The following is a 16,125-nucleotide window of genomic DNA, read 5'->3' as shown; positions in this document are numbered from 1 at the left end:
ACAAGTCAGTCACCCCTCTAGTACTTCACTTGGTGAACAGACAAAATTATTCATTTTGCAGATGTAGTCATAAAAGACTTCCAAAAAGAGAAATATTTATATTTTGTTCTTCCCATCAACAAAATCTCAAAACACTCTGGAAAATAAGTATTTTCTAATTTGTAAAACAGGAATAGCAGCTGTTTGTTTCTTTGAAAAGTTACTGTTGGCCCATGAAGCTTGAATTGCCTTCTATGTTTTCAAAATAATTGCCCCTCTCAACAAAGCCTGAGAGCATAGGAGTCTCATCTACTCTTTGATGCAGTTCCAACTCCTCTGTTCTAGGAAAGCTGTTCCATACTGCTGTGATGGAGTATATGCTACCTGATTTTTCCAAAACACAACATTCCATCCACTTAAGACAATTTTATTTGGATATTACAGTTTGAGACAACAGGAAAAGCACATACTTTATTAGTTACATGTTTCTTTTGAGCACGAAACAACCTATATACATATCATTAGCAACAAATCCTCAGAGAACTTTCAAATTCATAAAAAGAGGGTAACACAAAAATAAGATGCACATTGCCTTACACCTCTTTATAGTGCCAGAATATCCATCTTCAGCTCTGTGGTACAAGTCTCGGTGAAGGACAGGCTCTCTGTGTCATATGTGCTACAAAACTACATTCTATACAGCCTAGAATCCAACTGTCTCTCTGTACAGGGGCTTTGCACTTCAAAGCTCATGTGAAAGTCACACTTCAGGCTTGTGTAAAGTCCCCCCCAGGACAGAGGTGACAAAGCATGTTTCCAAAACAGTAGCCAGGAATTCCTGCATTATAGATGCTAACAGTCCCAAACTCTTCAAGAGTTGTATACGAGCCCCCATAGTCATCAGGCTGTTCATAATTGTGCTGCAGCACAGCCCACCCGAACACCTGGACACAACAGCAGACTGTCATCACTTCTTAATATTCTAGGGAGGGTCTCCCTTAGTAAGGCCAACTCCCAGTGATACATTATCCCCAACAGCAAGTTCAAAAGGCAGTACCCACCATGCAGGCAGAGCATTACATTCAGTCCATGCAGCTTCATATAATCCAAAACCAGTTTTCTCCTAACTTTTAGGAAGCTCAGACCAGACCAGCTCTCAGGAGACAAGCATTTCTAAGACCAGATCCATTCCAGCCAAACAGAACAAATGTGTAACAGGACAGAGCTGCACCACGACAGTAGGTGGTCCAAAATTTCCACTCTAAATCCTGAGGAATGGTGGGGAAGCATGCAGAAACCACTCAAACTGGAACAAGATCCTTTTAAACAAGTTGTGCTACATGAAGATGAAGTAGTGAAATTGTTACGTTTCGGTGAAACAAGTAGCTTTGCTGCCTGCAGTACAAATGCTACTTGTAGTTTTTCCAGTGGCACCAACAATTGAGGCTATTCCCTGATGGGCAGCAAAGGTTTTACAGCATCTGCCCTTACACTATGGCATCTGCAACTCAGCTAAGATAGTCTCTACTTTACCTAGCTCTCCATTACCACAAGACCAAAGTCCCCCAGGTTATTTCTGACAGGGTAGAGGAAGTTGCAAACTGATAGATATTGCACAGCAGTGGGTTACACAGCCCAGCTCCCCGCGGGATGTGAAGTGGAAGCATATGGGAAAATCAAACGCTCCTGAGTTTAACACTAGCCCTGGCAATCACTGCACCTTCCTCTGCTTTCAAAGGGCACCCAAATTCAAGCAGAAACTGCTCTAAATGTTAATTTAGAGCAGATGTAGTTTATAGAGAATTTACAATAAAAGCACGTTTTGATCTTTTGTCTACCCTCTGAAGGGAGAGTATGAAAACAAAAACCAACATTAAGTCATAAAAAAAATAATTGTTGTAGTCCTCAGCAATTTTTAATTTCCCTTCTTTCACTAAGCATCTGTTTTTTGTTAGAAAACACTGTAAAATGATTTTCCAAAACCTTTGACATGCATTCTGCTAAATAGGTCCCAAAAACTCAGGAAGGAAAGCTTCAAACCAAGTAACAGTTGTTATTTATTAAGCTCTACTAATGAAAATGGTCTAACCATTTTCTTCGGTCTAACCATTCCCTACTATTTGCAAGGGCAAGGGGATAGGGACTTAGCATGTTAAGATGATGCTCATTTGATAGACGAAAAGGACATTACACTGCAGAAACTATTATTCAAGCAGATTCATCTGATGAGCCAAGAAAAAGCTGCCTCTGCACACCTTGGGACTCTCAAGATACCCATGTGATTAAGTTACTTCAGAACAAATTATTGTTCCATGAACTGATTACACCATAAATAAGCCCAATAGGTAAGCGAGAAACCACTGACAGACACAGTATCCTCCTGACAGCAGCTGAGCTCCACAGCTCTCATCCAGAGTGAACACCAAAAAGCTATCAGTGCCAAAAGGATTTCTGGTCTTTTTTACTCAAAATTCACAAAGTACGTCAAAGCAGATGCAATACCTACAGTAGATAACTAATCACAAAAATCCTATACTTTCATTTTCTCTCGTCACTCAAAGCACAAATTGCAGCTCCCTCTGCGACCTAATAATTATTTGTATGGCTGCATTTTGTTCTTCTCCAGTAGCAGCATGAAACTTGATTTGAGCTGCAGGAACCCAGCCAGCGACTATACAAGCTGCTGTTGTGACAGCACAAAGCAGAAGCTAACTCGGCAGGTAATTGGACTTGAAGTCGGAAAGATCTTCTCCAGTCAGCTTGAAACAGTAATTTCATAGGGGAGAAAATAGGTTGTCTTTATCTACCACAGGTTACCAAAGGAAAACTTTGATCCCAAGACAGACAGGCATAATAAATACCAAGACATACCACCATAAAAAGGTATTAAATGTGGGGGGTTGTACTCCGCAGCAATTCGAGAGACATTCAAAATCTTCTGTCAAGTCACTATTAAGAATGCAACCACTCAGGTATCAAAGCACAACATTCACTCGTTAAGAAGTACTTCTAGTGCTTAATAGTTATATTCTTTTGCCCACTGACTCAATACTTTAGAAGGTCTCAAATACTGTACAAGCTTTTACAACAGAATTATTCATGCTTCTGGAGTAATCCTAGGGAATCCTGAAGGGCTAATGTCAACAATTCATGCTTCCTAATGCCACACCTGAAGTAACTGCACATGAAGCTCCTCCTTCATTTTTCCTAAACTTCAAACCCATCAAAGTAATTCCAAAGCATTAGAAACCAATAAACTAAATGCATGCATACGTGAAGTCATGACTTGAGTGTTCAGCATCACCAGCAACCTCATTGTTAATGCCAGCTGCCAGCAGCCCCCACACATGGAGCTGGGGGTTCTCTCTCACTGCTCCACAAGAACAGCTCCAAATAACAACATCCAACAAGGAGTTAGTGACAGCTGTGAAGGAGTGAAGATCCACCTGTGTTTGCACAGGGGGAAGTATTAACCCAACAGCCCACTGAATCAACAGATTGGACGTGTACAGGAACATGAACATCTTTGCTTAGCAGAAATTGGGATCGTAATGTTTTATTTAGACAGGGCATATTATTCACCTGCTTAAGATCCATAAGAAAGCTGTACTGTCCTCAAATATTATTCTACAGTGATATTAAGCAATATTAAGCTGGGTTTTTTTTTTTTCAATTACAAATGCCTCTTGTCCTGTCAGACCAAAACCAGATCACAAACCCCCAAAATACAAAATAAAACTCCTCCCATCACTCCCTCCCCCTCAAACCTAGTAAACTCAATTTTAGCATCCTATCTTATCATTCCCAAGCAGTTACTCTGAAAACTTACACCTCCCTCTCACTTGAAGTTCAGCACTCACTGTAAAATTTCTATACGAGTAAACCTTATAATCATTTCAGACACCAGCAGACCTAGACTGGAGTTCCACAGCATTAATTATTGTGCATTGGAAGCAATAGTTAAGACAACTCAATCAAATAAAAGCATTACAACTGCTTGAAAATAAAAATCAGCAATTCTAGCTATGTCATGACGACTTAGTAGCAAACTTACACCTAGAAATTTGGGAGTTGGAGGAAGGTTTTCACAGATCATATGATCATGACTGAGGCGAGTCCTTGTCTTCATCATGAGACCAAGGACAATGCAAGGAATGGGCTCCTCTCTGACTTGATGATTTTGAAACAAAATCTTTAGTCTAGCAAACGGGATTATTAAAAATCTTGAATAAGGTTCATACACAGTTAATTAAAAGTCTCACGCTTCCTCCTCCCACCCCCCAACATGTGCACACAGACAAACAAGAGGCAGTGAAGAGTTTTAAACTTCCTTTCTTACATTAATACCAATTTTGACAATATTGGAAAAAGCCCATCTCAAACAGTCTGAGTTTTGTAAAATAGAGAAGACTCGAAAATTTCCTGCATGGTGCCTAAGCACAGAGTTAATAAAATAGCTTTTAAAGTCATGTGCATAATGTTGAAGAGATGCATGCATATTTTAACAATACTCTGAAAAGACTTGAGACTTATTACCCCATGCAGTGCTTTCCCCCAAAATATATCCATATACCCTCAGAAGGCCAAAGAATTCTAAATGGTCTTCAGCACCTCCAGAAGGCACAGAGTGGCAAAAAACAAGCACTCCAGCAGAAAAAACAAAAGGCACTGATTCATATGCAATTAGCTCAGCTAAATTTACTACTGAATCCATTGCTACTCCAGCTGTCCTTGACACCTGCATGGACAATGGAACATGACAAGCATCCTCTTATGATCTATTGCAGTTTTCAGGCTGACACACTAACTGAAAATTGGTGACAGTTACAGTTCTTGAGCTGCTGCATTAACAGTATTAGCGCAAAAGCAGCATTGCACCTTATTCAAACACCCATGCCACAGCAGAGACAAAACAAATGGAGACAGTCAGTGCTTTACCCACTTTTGCTAAATCCACCACCCAAAAAGCATCAGTACTCTAACATGTTTCTTTCTACTCAAAGATTCAGTTTACACAGTGACAGACAAGCAAAGCAGAACAAAGAAGTAGTATCTGAAAAGTTAGAGGGAAGGATGCAAAAGGAGGAAACTTGTTAATATCCTGCGCAGCACAAGTTCCCATTGTTTTATCTTACTTAAAGAAGAGTTAAGACAGAAAGACTGAAAGCAGAACAAAACTTTAGAGGTCAAGTTGCACATTATTTTCTAAGAACAAAGCAGCTCACTCTTTTCTCTATTAGTCTGTGTGTCGGCAATTATTTACAGAAGTTGTATGCAGAAAACATTCCTAGTAAAACAGATATAGGCTCTGGTGTCTAAGATGTCAGAAAAGCCTACAGAAGCGTCTTAAAACATAAGTGTCTTTTCTGTGCATCAAAAGATCCCTAACTGAAATCCACTGCATCACTGTTCTGGCACACGTCCACCAGCCTTGCCCCAGACAACAGTATAAATACACAAAAGCTCTTTTATAAGGGTTCAGAGAAAGTGCAAAGGAATACATTCAACCTGACATCTCCACCTGAATCCAAATCCTCAAAGGAGGGGCTTTAATGTCTCAGACTCTATGCTATCTTTATAATGGCACTAATTTGTACAGCACACATTTTATCTGCGCTACAATAACGTACATGAACATTAACCAGATACCTTGCGGTGTCTGCCAGGTGTTTAAATATTTTGCAACTCAAATGCTGAAATACTATCTGCAGTCCCAATCCGGTGAGAACATGTGTATATTTCCATCACCTCTGTAAACCACATTTTTTTTAATTTGTTACATTTCAAACAACAGACCAGAGTAACCAATACACAAATATAGGCCAATTTTGAAGGTTGATTTCAGCAGGAAGATTCAACTCACAAATGCATTCCTTTTGAGAATACAAACACTGAAAATATATTTACAGAAACTTTTAAACCAAGTACATATTTACCTGCATTAGGCAAGCCCTATATAATCTCAAAAAAACCAAGCTTGATATTGTATATTTTGATAAGTTTAGGTGTATTCTATGTACAGTATGTATTAGAAAACACAATCCTATACTATGTATTAAACAATATTCTTCTCTTGGTCTGAGTTAGACAACACACTTTAAGAATAGTATAGGTTCTCTCTCTCCCCTGGTATGCATTTTGGCACAAGTGATGTGCACCTCCTATAAACCATCCAGTTTGTGAGTGTTGCCACAGAACTCCCCATCCAGTTTCGCCTGAATTCTAATCACTTTTTGCTGCTAGGAAAAAGACTTCGAAAGAAGAGATAGCATAACTTTTTGCAGCTTGAAACACGTTCCACCACCAGAACTCTAACCTGGACAGTTCTATACGTTAGTATGCTACTATATTAACATATTTACTGCTTTTCCTCCTTCACCTACACTAAACTTCAGGTAAAAACATATACAATATCATTATTAGCAACAAAAATGAAAGGCTCAGAAGGATCACAGTGTTTTTTTGGTACCATGGCAGTTATCTTCCTGAAGAGGAAAGAAGCATACCAATCTTACACTCCAGTGAGAAGGAAATTAAAATTCTTTTTGTATTTGCATCACCTGACTACTCTATGGCTCAGAAACTAAACAGTCAGCTTTCTGAACAGGGCAGAAAGGTCCCACTATCTCATACCTGAGGTTAAAGACTATTTTAAACAGGTAACTGGATTAAAGATGTATACCCCCAGAAAGAAAATCCACTGCAGACTTCTCATTAAACCAAACATATCTAACTACCACAGAATGCACCAGCAGCAAGGTAAATCAGTGGTAAAATGTGAGTTGTTCTCCACCCAGGATCATTAGAAAAACAGGGTTTGCCCCACTGTCACATACCTTTGATGCTTGAGGAGTAGAAATCACGTGGACAGTGCTGGGCTTAACTCCATTTGCCTTAGGTCGTTTATAAAGGGCAAATCTGCTTTTCCTGCGTCCTCTGTCACCATTAGGGAGGGATCCATTATACCTAGAAATGAACAAAAGAAGTTTGGCATTAGCCACCACCAATTTGGAATATAGAAAGAGCAGCAACTTCATCACAATATCCTGTCATAAACTGCATGGGCAAAACCAAAAAAGTAACAATCATGGTAAATTTTGTTTCCTGAATTATAAGCATTTCAACATTTTTTACCTAGCAACGGTTGAAAATGTATTCAACATTAATAAGGTAATCAACTACAAATTAAAAACTGAGTTTTTCAGCCACAGAAACACTTCTTCACCTCTAAAATCTATGGAATGCAGGCGAAAAAAAAATCTCTGTAATTAAGAACATGGGGAGTTTTAAAATGTTTTTACCCTACCATCCGCCTTCCCGACATCTCACGCAGGAATGGAGAAGATAAGAGGAAGAACAGGGGTGATTTGAAAAAACAAAGTAATTCAGGGGCAAGTAAAACTAAGCAAGTGGGAATTTTACTCACATAGAATGTTTTTTTTAGTTGGGATTTTTCCTTTTTTTTTTTTAAACTCTACTCTTAAAGGCTTCATTTATTATTAAGGAAAGAGGATGCAAGTGTTTTTAATTCATGTGACTATATCTGAAGACTTGCCAACTACTTCCTTTATCGGGCGTAACATGGTAGCCTTCGACAGCTCTTTCATCTCTCTCGGAGGACAGAGAACCAACATATTAATTATTCAGAGAAGTCTTAGGTCTCAAGGGAACACAGCTCCTTCTCCAGGGAAGGGATCAACTGGGAAGTTCTTTGCAATGCATAAACATGGAATTAGCTGCCAGCCCACCCCAAAGATTTAGGCCAGGTAGATGTTTCTCAGCACAGCACTGTCATCAGTAACATTCTTGCTAACTCTCCCGTGGTCTACAAAGATCTCAGGGCTTCACTGCATAGATGCTCCTTCCATTCATGATCCTGAGAGATTTCATACTTTTGCTTGAAGAACTACAGATATTATTCCACCTATAAATCTCACTGGTGAGGTCTATTCTACACTGATCACCTATACCCCTCTCCTACAGTCTTTATGATTAAAAGCTAACATCACAGTCAGGAAAGGAATCTGAAAAGGAGAAGAAAGAGGAAGATTCAAAGGTGACTAACTCCCTGCAAAGCAACAGATGTTAAAGTTAGGAGAACTCTTTATAGATACACTTAAAAGTAGCTCAGTTCTGCATCCACCACAGCATCTGCAGATGAAAATCATTTGTTTGTAGCCCTGCAGAAGGCTCATAGTCACTCATTGCTCAGGCTGTAAGAGCTGCTCTACGACAATCGCTGACTAGGAAAAGCAATGGAGTAATCCAGAATTTTTTTTCTTACCATTACCATCTGTATCTGTAACTAACTAGCCTGTGTAACAAGAGAACGCACTTGGAGAGCCTTGTCTCCTTTTGCAAACTAATGAGAAATCTGTAGTGGATGAAGGCAAGCAGACTCCTTTTTCAGGCTCTGGAGCGCTGCCCTGCAGAAGGCTGACTGCCTACTTCAGGCAAGGATCAGCTGGTGTCACACAGGGAAAGAGTTTAAAACTTCACATGCATGGTGTCTAAATACCAGTGGTCTGAACTGCAAGACTGTTGAATGTGAGCACAAACAAGAACAGATTTAAGATTGAAATAATCTCAAATTTAAGCACTCTAAAAACATGAAAACAGACTTTTAAAAATATATATTTAATACATTATGCTAGATACATCCAAGTTAAGAGCTTTTCAGCTGGGCTACAATTGAACTTGTTTTCCCACTTCCATTTTCATAGGGAAGACTACTGTATTTTTCTGGAATATTAAAAGATATTTCCAAACACAGCAGGAAAACAACAGGAGTAACTAATTTATTTCATGCAGGCCTATTGATATCTGGAAACTTGCTATTAACCCTACACAAGCGAAGAGTAGCACTTGGTTAACACAGCAGATCCTCGTCACCAGAGATGAATTCCTAGAAAGATCTATCAACACAATCCACAGGGCAACTTAAATACCAGCCCTCAAAATAGGAATGATTTGATTCTGCAGCTTGACTCTTCCTAGATATATACACATGCTTTCTTTCAAAGACATTATATTACCATGAATATGCCAAGTTCTAACCTGCCTGAAGACAACATTCTTTCTACTAGTATTTTTATCTGAAAGCCTGAAAAAGCAACAACTCCTTCAGAAATATATATATAGAGAGAGAGTAGTATCATCACTAGCTTTATATTCTGTAATTAAAATTTTTGTATTTGTGTAACTGTTAAGCAGCACTAAATTTAAGTGGTTCAACCCAAAGTTAAAGCCAGGCTAGCGGGGGTAATTTGTTTTTTCTCATGTTTTTTCCTCACAAAACAATTATAACTGGGAAAGGCTACTTGATTTCATTTCAGGTCTCTGTGGGATTTAATTATCTTTTAAAAGAGAGAAAGAAGTCACTCAAGGTTAAAAAGCCTTCTGGAAACTTTAAATAGCAAGAAAAAGCAAAGTGAAAGTTTAATTCACCCATCCTGATTAGCACTGACAAGTTTTCATGAAGGTTTTCTTCATGCCAATTTCTAAATTTTCTTTACACAAAAGGGCAGGAGGAATTGAGTGGTAGTTTTACTATGTGTTAGACTTTAACTATAGAACTGCAAGTTTTATTTTGATCTGACATTGGTAAAAAGAGCTAGGACAATAACTAGGCATATGTATGTGTTTTACAGGAGAATAAAAAGAGCATCAGAGAACTTGACTCCTCTCCACAGCCAGCAGATGACTTCATTCTTTTCTAGGCCAGGACTCTCAACTTGCTTGCCACAAGCCAGTCCTCCCCATGGCACTTGGGCCACACCTCTCCTCGCCACTGCCTAAACAATCTACATACTGAATGTACAGATATCAATGCCATGGGATACTGTCAGCCGCAACAGGACCTGCACCCACCCACTCGCCCAGCGTCTCTGTCCTGCTAAGTGCAACTAAGATTGCTCTTGAAGCAGCAGACCCACGTTCACTTCTTGGCAAGTCCCTGCCTTTCTAAGCTGAGCTGACCAGCAGTACACAGGGGGTTCAGCATTCAGGAGGAGGAATACAGGCATGGCCACCCGCACCTTGCCAAGTCAACTCTAAGCGCTGGCACAGAAACGATAGTGAGAGAAGCAGCCCTCTCTTATACTTCTTTCTCCTCAGCCATTCCACTGAGCAGTGCCTGGGTGAGCAACAAGTGCCTCCTCCCGGGCAGCAGCAGGATGGAACTGCATAGGAAGAGGAGAGACAAGGACTAAGGCCACAAACTCCCCACCACTGAACACTGGGAGACTCTACATCCCCAGCCAACAAGAGCTTCACAAACAGAACAGAAGCTCCTTCCTTGTCGAATCCTCTCACAACCACTCTCCACACGCATCATTTCCCTTCTCCCTGCACCCTTCCAGTAGCTCCAGAAGCCTGATGCACCTTAGTGACCAGCACATCAGCATGCCAGCTTTTTCCTTCGCAAGATGGCCAGCACTACTACCAAAGACAACCTGCAGCTGGAACTCTCCATCCCACCAAAAAGTTTATTTTATGAGCTTTTCCAACTAATAAAATGAACTAGGAGAAATTCTACCATGCTTTTGCCAAGAAAGGTTGGACCAGATGATCCCTTCCATGCTAGTATTCTATGGTTCTAGGAAACTAAATTTCAGAGACAGAATGACCATTTCTGAGACCATCCCACTCACACACAGATCTACAGGGCACTTCAAGTTCACCAGATGTTCCAAAATGTCAGGCCAACACATGTGCTAAGAGCAGCCCTATACTTTTTCCAGATGCTTCTCGGCGACAGCGATACTGGGACAACCTGCATTATGAAACCTTGTGGGATAATTATCTCTGTTGATAGCACTACTCCTTGCAAATAAGGGAGTGGTGCTGGCATAGGCTATGGGCACCATAATTATCAAAGCCAGTTTCCTACAGGTTTACATCAAACAGTTGAAGACTTTGGTATATAATGAAATGCAAACTCCAATTAAGTTTTTCCCATGGTTGGGATATGTAACGAAAGACTCTCCTCTGCATGGATTCACGGCTGTCTGGAGAACAAGACCACACACGTTCTCTCCCACAGTCCGAACACTGTGGCATGTTCCTATTTTCTACTAGTCTTGTAGGAACCTACTTGACTACTTCAGAAATCATCAACGTCTTGAACCATTTGCGGGATGGCTTGTTATACAAGCTTTTTTGCTTTGCTTTCTTAAAAGGAATCAGGCTTAACCAGTGGCAAAGAATAAACAAGACCTATGCTATTTAGGACAAGAGCTGTAAAAATCTTGACCCACACCTTGAAAAGTTTGACTTCAACTCAGTGAAGTCATCCTCAAAATTAAGCTCAATATGTATTAGCTACCAGATAAAGAAGCTACTGCAAATAGCTGAGGTTTTTTACAATGCTATGAAAATACAATCATAAAACTTAAATACTTCTCCATACTTAAGCAACGTCCTAAAAGACTACAAACTGAACAAACGTAATTTTCACAGGTAATATTTTCCCTGGACAAAAAGGAGTAATTTCACTTTGCTTTCCTCACCTACTACTTAGAGATCTACTGCACACTTCATTTTTAGGTGCAAACCATCTCATTTCATAGACTTCACTATGAACAGCTGACCTGCAACAGTTCAGTTGTTACCAGAGCTCTCATGAGTGACAGAAAGCACATCGTTGCTGTGCTAAACAATAAGCTGCAGAAGTGAAGTCAGACTTGAGTGAATTTTTCCTTTTAAGCACATTCTGATTCCATGTTCAGTGTCATCCAGTAGTATATGCTCAGTACATAAACTGTGTTACACTGTATTTTCACCATCACTGAACTAGTGTGGGTCAACGCTGCTGCCAAAAGCAGCAGTCCCACCTTTCATTTGCTAATTTGTTTCTGCTACTTCTCTCTCTGGTTCAGATGAAGGGGAAACAAAACCAGATTTGTGCTTTAAATTTAGTTTTAAACCACATCAATTCCTCACTCTCCAGTTCACTGCAAAGCCACAGAAGCACTTCTGTCAGCAACAAGGGAAGAACAGCACAGAGGGCAGAAAAGATTCCTTTGGACATCTTGGTGAGTCTACAGTTCTCATGACATCTACAACATTAGAAGTCTAAAGATACATCACTCACCTCCACAATACCCAGCCCCATGACTTCTCACAACTGCACACTCAAGTCCTGACTAACTGGGAAACCCTCTTCTGCTGAAGCACCAAACATTTACTCCCTTGAACACAGATTAAAAGGGAAAGAGTCACATGCTAGTTTGTATCAAAATGCAAACAGAAAGCATCAACATACGCAACACTGACAACAAAATTAGTGAACTTGTGTCTCCTTTAATGTAACATCACTGCCAGTACTTCATACTCCTCACACCACCCTCCCTTGTACCATACTGAACAATTCATTTTGTATCTAGGAGAACAGATGTATTATTTCAACAAAATAACTGGAATGGGGTTGGATTTTCTTCTTTTTCCCAACAGTGTCTATTCCAGATACGTTTTTCTGTATCAGACCTTCACAAAACAAGCAGTTGCTGTCTGAGAATTTAAGTGAAACAGAACAGTGAACTTATTCTCAAACTTAATCTCATTGGGAAATGTTGCCAAATAGGAAAAGCAAAGATAAGAACTTCTGTACCAACAGGCTAGTACTGGTTTATTTTCTCCCTTGAACTCTATTCTCTGGTACTGTGTAACAGTATATATAGATATGAATTTAAGTCTAAGCTTGTCTCCAGCTGATGATTATTACATGCACCAATTCCTGTCTCAGAAGCAGCCTCCACCACCAGAGATATTGTTAATCATCAGCCTGTTCCTCTAGTGAAGTTTTGGCCGTGAACACAGGACTGCTCCTTGAACAGGGTAGTACTTCAAAGATGACTAAAGAGATTACAACAAAAACCTTTAATGTTGAAGTTTCTTGGAGGTTGGAAGGGGGATATTGTTGTCCTTGTTGTCATCATCCCCCAACACTCAGCAAGCCTAGACTGATCAGAAGGTTCCCTTCTGTCTTCTAAAGACATGTTTTCCCTAATGCATCACATGTACCTTTGACAAAATACATAGCTGCTTCCTGATCACAGAATGACAGAAAACAGAGCTAGACAGAGCTCTGAGGAGTCACCTAGCCCATCCCCAACTCAAAGGCTTGATCCAATCCAGCCACGGCATTTCTGGTTCAGTTAATCTGGAAAATCCAGGCATCCCCACCTTGTTTCAACATCTTTAGAGTTAAAACTCTCCCCGTGCAGACAGCAAGGGAGATTCGGGCCAAAGCAAGTCTCCTGCACTTCCTGCCAAATCCACCGAAGAACCTAAACAACCTGTTCTCTTTTTGCAGCAGCCTCACATGATAGAGGATTTGATTCCCATCTGATGTTCCTTTCTTTCTGAAGGAAAACATTTTAAGAAGTTACAGCAGCAAACTAAAGTAGCCTTAGGTAGAGTTTTTGTTACTATAACTACAGCAGTAAGTAACTCATGGGTAAGCAAAGGGCTCCCATCCTTTGAGTAACAAGAGCCACTGATCCAAGATCTTTGCTTTATGCAACTCTGGAGGAAGTCCTGAATGAAAGACACATCCCACCTCAGACTCTGCTGGCTAAGACATCTCTGTAGGCATAAATGCTTCCTAATCACTGCCAGCAGTACAGCTTAATAAAGCAGTCTTCCTGCAGAGCAAGAACATCCAAACCAGCAAGTTCCAAAATCCCTAATAATCTCATCTCTTTCCCCAATTAAGAGCAATGGTTTTGCATTTGATTATCCCTGAGAAAGGTATGTTGGAATAGTTAATTGTGGCTATAATCAGCCTTTTTTTCTTCCCTTCTTTTTGAGACGATTGTTCTTACAACTTGCATTCTTGAAGTCATTTTACTCTCCTAAAACACTTTAGGAAGCATTCCTTTCTCCAGTACTTTTGCAACACTCATTGGCAGAGTGATCAATTCTGTGTGTTCACCATAAGCCTTCTCTTCCCCAGCACATTTTAACACTGCCTAATTGACCTGTACAGTCCTAAAGCCTCCAGAGAGGTTGCAGTGGTTCAGTGAAATGCAGTCTGACCTGATAACCCCTATAGTTAAGCAGATTTTTCAGAGAGAAGGCTGATTTGCATCACTGGCTAGTGATTAGGGGTTATTTTTAATTTTTTTTTTTAAGCTACCCTTCAAAAATTGCTCCTAATTGCTCTTGCTACCATTAGGCACCTAGTAGTCAGCTTGACCAAGAGCTGTAAGCTACGCTTATGGTGCTTTTATGTTCAAATACAGCCATCCTCTTTCTGATCAGAATCAGAAGTGTGGATTAGCTGAACACATGGCTAAAAGGTTATGCACACCATGAAAAAAAAAAATTTCAGAGGCACCTACAGAAGACTAGATAGGCTAGAACCTACTTCCCTCCTTCACAGGTTATACAAACTAAGTTGAACCTTATCTACTGAGAACACCACAAGAAATCACGTGTGAAGCAGCTGGGGTTCTCCAGGGTGACCCTGCTTCTCCCTTGGTGCTCTGGAAGAGAACTGGTGGCTCTTTGGGTTCGCAAGTTCCTGACCGAGGGGAAAAACCCTATTTCTGACTGCTGTGGCCTCTTCTCGTTGTCATTGTCCCTCCTGCCAAGCAATGAGAGGATCTAGTTTAGTTCAGATTAATTCACAGGCTGCTTTTTGAATTGTTCTGCTCCACACATTCCCTCCACTGTCAGCAGAACTGCCTTGCTATTATAACAAGTGTAACATAATAAGTTTTTTTTTTAAAAAAGTTTGTTTTAGAAGAATATTTATAGAAAATACAGCTGACTAACCTTCATGCACATTCAGCCTATGTAATACAGGCTATTCAAGAAAATATACACCTGAGCAATATAAAATTCATATACAAAAAGATAAAGGATGCTATTCGCTTGCAAATACCAAATCAATTGTGTAAGAGGTGCTTTTAGTCATCTTTATTTACACTAAACATACAGTTTCCTTCAAAATTCCAAAACCTCTCTGCTATTTTTTTACTCTCCCCCTCACTGATGTGGGAAAACAGAGTAAGAAAATACAGAAGCAAAGTAGCAAAAGTAACCCGTCCCAAAGTGAGTGGCACAAGAGTCAGGGCTTTATTACTCTAAGTACTTGTAAAATAAGATGACTGAGATCCAGTCAGGAGCATAGTCTTGACGTTCATGTAAACTAGCTGATATTTCTTCTGGGGTGGGAGGAACTTACTACAGAAAATTCTCATAGCTTTTTCTGACCGTATTTTTCTTCGCAAGTGGTTTGTTACTTGCCCCAGACTATTCTTCTAAATTTTTTAATTTGGCTTTTACTTCAGCTTTTGTGAAATCAAAGACAGAGACCCTTGCCATCACTTTTGAAAGATGTAAGTTTCTGTAGAAGGTTCTATTGGCATTGAAACCTTAGTTTAATTAAATAAATTCAAGATCTTCAATTGCATGTGTTAATGACAAGGTGGAAATAGATATTTCAAGAGACACTCATGGAGGTTATTTGCTACATAGGCTTCAGCAAGACAACTATATAAGCAGCACAAGAGTTTGATTAAAATCTAATTCTCTAGAAGAGCCTAAAGCAGCATGCTGATGCAGACTACTAGAGCATTAGGGTAAGTTACAATTAAAGCAGTCAAATAACCTGACAGTTCCAAACAACTTAATAGCTGAAAACCTATGTAGGCAGCCCAGTTAGGCACTACGGTCAGAGAAAGGAATGATTCTAACCTCACCTACAACACAAATTTCTCAGAAGCCATCCATAACCATGATATTAGTAGGGAAAAAGAGCAACTACCTTTAACAGGAAAAAACCCCCACCACCAAAACCCCACATTTAAGATACTATTGTACCAATTCCAATATAAGTAATATGCCAGAAGAGCATTAAAATGCAAGGGGGTTTCCTTTCAGAAAGCAAAGGGTAAGGGAATCTGTTCTTTCACATAATGACTTCCTTAACAATCCTTATTTCCAACATTTTACTGCTCCCCCCAGCATTCATTTAACAAGGAGGCAATTTTATTCAGTGCTTTAAGCCCATCTCCAAAGCTGTCAACTAAAACCATTCACTACTGCATAAAACCAACAATGCTAGTGCACAGCAAAATACAGGGTATAAACTAATCAAGTTCATTTCAAAGCATGCTTTTTATTCTAGCTAAAAGA

The 16,125-nt window shown here is 39.8% G+C and overlaps 1 protein-coding gene across 1 annotated transcript in view; it reads right to left on the bottom strand.

Moving 5' to 3' along the window:
* The window catches only part of PELI2 (pellino E3 ubiquitin protein ligase family member 2), a 52,512-nt gene extending 45,209 nt beyond the window's left edge, over positions 1 to 7,303 (bottom strand). The window contains exons 1-2 of the mRNA XM_026849199.1: positions 7,281 to 7,303; positions 6,816 to 6,945 (exon numbers count right to left, since the gene is read on the bottom strand). Coding sequence (XP_026705000.1) covers positions 6,816 to 6,945; positions 7,281 to 7,303 — 153 coding nt within the window. The remainder of the gene's footprint in view (positions 1 to 6,815; positions 6,946 to 7,280) is intronic.
* Between the last annotated feature and the right edge of the window lie 8,822 nt (positions 7,304 to 16,125).

This window comes from Athene cunicularia (assembly GCF_003259725.1).
Source record: "Athene cunicularia isolate RWA chromosome 5 unlocalized genomic scaffold, athCun1 chr5_part1, whole genome shotgun sequence".
Lineage (NCBI taxonomy): Eukaryota > Metazoa > Chordata > Aves > Strigiformes > Strigidae > Athene > Athene cunicularia.
Note: the sequence above shows the minus strand (reverse complement) of the source record. Positions and strands in the feature narration are given on the sequence as shown.